This window comes from Octopus bimaculoides, chromosome 3, assembly GCF_001194135.2.
Source record: "Octopus bimaculoides isolate UCB-OBI-ISO-001 chromosome 3, ASM119413v2, whole genome shotgun sequence".
NCBI classification, from domain to species: Eukaryota; Metazoa; Mollusca; class Cephalopoda; order Octopoda; family Octopodidae; genus Octopus; species Octopus bimaculoides.
In genome coordinates this window covers 85,448,932-85,453,761 of record NC_068983.1, presented here as the reverse complement: position 1 = coordinate 85,453,761, position 4,830 = coordinate 85,448,932, and the positions used below count along the sequence as shown (strand labels likewise).

The following is a 4,830-nucleotide window of genomic DNA, read 5'->3' as shown; positions in this document are numbered from 1 at the left end:
TATATATATATATATATATATATATATATATATATATATATGTATATATGTGTGTATGTATGTATATATATATATATACATATAATCTGTTGTGGCGTCGTTGCTTATGTCGTTACTATTATTACTGCTGAACTGATCTGCTTCCGCACTTAGCTCTCTTTGCCTTTCCACATATATATAACCAGCTGTTTCCTAAACGCTACTGTTCTTGTTGTAATTGCCAGGGTCGGTGGAAATTCCATATGGTATTTGGTTACGTCTCTGTAAGTCTCGAGTTCAATTCCCACTAAGAGCATCTTTGCCTTTTATCCTTTAGCAGCCGGTCCATTAAATCTCAATGAAATACAGGTGGTGGCGTTCGATCTTATCGAATGGTTGGCCTTGTACTTAATTTGAAAAATCCTTAAAAAACAGAGCTATGCAGTCGTTTTACCTGTTAGAATTAGTAATCAAATTACCCCCAAATCACACATTCTTCAAAAAGAAAAGACACTTCATAAAGCCATGACTAGACAAAATGGTAATGGCCAGGACGCCTTTGTTCACGGATCAGCTGGATCAAAGCAATCCTCATGTCAACGCTTAGTTACCAATACAAAAATACTGTTGCATTGAGTTCCCTCCCTTGAGAAACTTTCTGTTTCTGTCTGTCTGTCTCTACCTATCTAACCTTCCATCCCTCCCTCCCGCCTGTCTGTCTCTGTCTCTGCTTTTTCCTCTCAGTGTCAACCCCCCTCTCTTTTCTTCTGTCTGCCTACCTCTCCTTCCCTTCTGCCTGTCTGTCTGTCCCCCCTCTCCCTCTCGTCACATATACCTATTTTTATCCTTTGTTTCAGTCATTGGACCCGGCCGTGCTGGCGTACCGTCTCGAAGTGTTTAATCTAACAAATCGATCCCGGCGCTCATGTATATTTTTTTAAAGCCTAATGCTTATTCTATCGTTCTGTTTGCCGAATAGCTAAGTTACAGTGACGCAAACAGACATCGGTTGTCAAGTGGGGATAAACACACACACACACACACACACACGCACGCGCGCGCTGGTCATATTTCAGTTTCCATCTATCAAAGCCAGTTTCTGTCTATCAAGTCCATAGCGGAATACACTTGCCCAAGATATCACGCAGTGACCTAAACTTGGAAGCTTGTCACACAGCCACGCCCGACTCTTAAGACATTTCTTACTTGGCATGCGTCACCATTAACAATTGTCAAAATTTAAAAAAAAAAAAGTACCAATAACAATCGTAGATCCGGATCCAGTGTAATACGAATAGTGTAATCCGGAAATAATCATAATCTAAATTTGTTTTCTTTAAATAATCCTGTCTTCCTAGAGTTTTGTTTACGCTGTACTGAGTGAGTCTTGTTATTGGACGGGATAAAACTGTTCTCCGTTTCCCCCCGCCTTTGCTGATGTAGAACTAATGAAAGTAAACAATTTCTCCCCTTTTTATGATCCTTATTGTTATTGCGTTTTTTTTTTAATTCTAGAAATTTCAGTTCTCGTTGCGATTAATGTTTACTGTGTTACTCAGTTACTACAAGTCACTCTCTATCTATCTATCTATCTATCTGTCTGTCTGTCTGTCTGTCTGTCTGCCTGCTGTGTGTGTGTGTGTTTGTGTGTGTGTGTATGAGAGAGAGAGAGAGAGAGAGAGAGAGAGAGAATTATTATTGAGTGATAAGAGCGATACGTATAAACATACTTACGTTCAGTTTCTGCTGTACCAGCGAAATGCTGCACAGTTGCCAGGTTTTTAGATAACAAATCTTAGATGAGCTTAACTAATGGTAAGGTTTATTTGGTATTTCTTATTGGCTTTGTCTCTGAGGATTATTTAAATAGCTTTCAGGATATTCACAGCTCCAAGGTCTAGACAATACATACGTCTGTGTGTGTGTGTGTGTGTGCGTGTATGACACGTGTTTGTGTTTATGAATGTTTAGTGTGTGTGTTTTTAATTTTTTTAGCCTGAAGTCGTCTGTTGTACAACATATGTATTGTCCATTTATATATATAATGTTAACGATTCTTCGTTTTATACGCCATTACCGTGTCGGTGATGTGTAATAAATAAAAAACTTAGATGATCACTAAAGTTGTCAACGGCATACATATTACCACACCCTTAGTGACAGAATTTAGTCTGATGCCTACGGTTTTTCGAAGTTGAAGATAGTGCTCCTTTGCACTGTCCCCTATATTTTGTTTATGTATATATTGTCCCTGCCTACAGTTGAAATGCTTTCATATAGAATCAAACTATTCACAAAGCAAATGTTTTTGTTTTCGTGTAGATTGCTGTTCCGGGATAACTTTTCGTTGTGTCGTAAGTTTATTGAAATTATAAACTACCACTTCCCGATATATTTTCTTCAGCTCTATTGTTGAGGAATATATGTTTTTTTCCCTATTCATTTCTGCCGTATCAGAATTTAATCTTTTTTTTTCCAACTTACTTCAAAACGACAAAGAAAAAGAAGTAAAACCGGAATTGTAAAAAGTGTCCGAATTCTTGTTACATCGATTGAGATAATTGTCTTTCAGCATACTGTAACTATTATCTGCAATACAAAAAAACAAACAAAAAAAAAAAAGAAATGAAAAGGAAAAAAATGAAACAACTGAATGTGTAAAGTACCACACAAACTACTTTTTAATACTTTCCTCCAGCTATTTCTTATTAAAGTCGAAAAGATAAACGTGGGAATCCTTAAGGATATCTTTTCCTGGTAGAAATAGCAGCTAAATCACTAAGACCACATCCTATCGTTTGTAATAAGAGAGGGAATAAGCAACAAAACTTTGGCTATGTGGTCCTCGATATATTTTAGATTCCTGTGGGTACCATTGGGTGGTCACTCACAACTAGAATGCTCTTTTGATCATAGGTTTACTTGACCACGGTGAACAACGTCTAACTAAGGGTTTGGGGGGTCATTATTAAACGTACATGACATTGTTTCTTTTTTTGGACTGGTTCTGCTGGACCAAAGTATTTGACCTATGATATAGGTAGGGTATTCTCATAATACCTATAGACTTTTTTCAAGCTCTAAATTAAAACTTTTGATTCTAAGATTATATAAGTTTTAGTTTGTATTATATGTGTTACAATTCATTTCTTTATATTTATTTGTTATGATTTGATAACAGATTCGTTCAGATTTGGGATGTAGTGAAATGATTTTGGATTTTTCCTTTTCTTTTAGTCAGGAAAGAAGTCAGCGTCCATGGCCCTTTACAGGAGCTACATGACTACTGGAAGGGTGGGAGACCTGGTCCGAATTCCTGCAATAGAGTGGACTCTGGTAAAGGCTTCCAAGGTGCCAAGTGGTGGTGTTAAACTGGGCTGCCCCAAGTAGACCATGGTTGGATTTGAACATTGAAAGCAAAGAGCTTAACAAATGTTGTGAAATATTTTGCTTGGGGTTCTTACAGATCCATCAATCTACAAAACCTGGATTGGTACATTTTTGTCGATTCAAAAGGAATGAAAGGCATTGATAGGATTTGAACTCAGAGTTCAGAGACTTGGAACAGATATTACAAGCTGTTCTATCCAATATGCTATCAATTCGTCAAATGAAATAGTATACCTGTTGTTATTTCATTTTTAATTAGACCTCGGTAGGATTTGAACTCAGAGTTCAGAGACTTGGAACAGATATTACAAGCTGTTCTATCCGATATACAATCAATTCATTAAATGAAATAGTATACCTGTTATTTCATTTTTAATTATTCTATTCAATGAAATGAATCCCTGTAAAACAAACTGTAATTTTAATTCAAAACTTGTTTTCTGGAATATTTTAAACAAGCTACCTTAGACATGTGGTTTCATGTAAAAGAGTTTTAAATGAAGGATTTCTTACATAGGAACAAGTGAATTGTTTTTTCTTCATTTAAATTGGATTGTAAAATTTTTACAAAACCAAATAACTTTATGAAAATACAAATAATTAAAACAAATGGCATACAAGTAAGTATGTATTTCTTGGGAAGAGTGAGAAGGGAAAATCTAGACCGAGGTGCCTAAGGAAGGCCCTCACTTTATACATCATCTTCAAGATTTTGGTTCTTGGCTTACCCTCAAGATTTCTTGGCTTCTGTGTTACTGTTATTCTGAAAGATGAATTTAATCAATTATATTTAGTAAAAAACATACAGACAAAGAAAAAAACAACAACTTTGAAACCATTCAAAATCTATTTTTCGTAATTCAAATAGTTATTTGAAACCTAATAGGAGGTAACAAAGTTTCTTATGCTGACATCATCATCATCATCATCAATAATAATTAATAATAATAATTTTCACCTAGCAATAACCATACCTTGGATTTATGTCATTATCCACGTACCACCTCTGTGCAATAATAATAATGTCTGTTTTCCATGCCAGCATGGGCATTAAATGATGGTGATTTCAGTAGATTGAAACACAGACCAACGAGATAGCATCTACTCAGCTACTCGACCTGGTAGCAATAGCAGCAATATCTCTCTCAAATCACACCTAGGCACCGGCATAGCTGCATGGTTTAGAATCTTGCTTCTCAACCATGTGGTCTTGAATTCAGTCTCACTGTGTGGCACATTGGGCAAGGATCTCCTACACTTAAATTTTATGTATCTTCCATGAAAAGTGGATGTATTTGCACTTTCAAAGTGGCTCTGTCCTGTGGTTTAAACCCCATTAGTGGGGGTTAAATAATATTGTAAGATGTTGAAATTTTGGAAATCGTCTTTATTTAGTACCTAGTAGTTATGTTGTTATTTTCATTGAAATCGGAAGTATATGTAATTTCACTGGGGGTGTTT

At 35.9% G+C, this 4,830-nt stretch overlaps 1 protein-coding gene and 1 long non-coding RNA gene across 7 annotated transcripts in view; one reads left to right on the top strand and one right to left on the bottom strand.

The window, feature by feature from the left end:
* Window positions 1–4,830, top strand: part of LOC106881021 (F-box/LRR-repeat protein 20) — a 413,298-nt gene that overhangs the window by 232,783 nt on the left and 175,685 nt on the right. Inside the window, exon 1 of one of the 6 annotated variants that reach the window (XM_052966264.1) lies at window positions 755–1,794. The exons of the other annotated variants lie outside the window; for them this stretch is intronic. Coding sequence (XP_052822224.1) covers window positions 1,792–1,794 — 3 coding nt within the window. The 5' untranslated portion in view covers window positions 755–1,791. Of the gene's footprint in view, window positions 1–754; window positions 1,795–4,830 lie in introns of those variants that run through there. 6 annotated transcript variants of the gene reach the window in all.
* LOC128247310 (uncharacterized) overlaps window positions 1,785–4,830 on the bottom strand; it is a 65,313-nt gene continuing 62,267 nt past the window's right edge. Inside the window, exon 2 of the long non-coding RNA XR_008263686.1 lies at window positions 1,785–2,568. This is a non-coding gene — a long non-coding RNA (uncharacterized LOC128247310). The remainder of the gene's footprint in view (window positions 2,569–4,830) is intronic.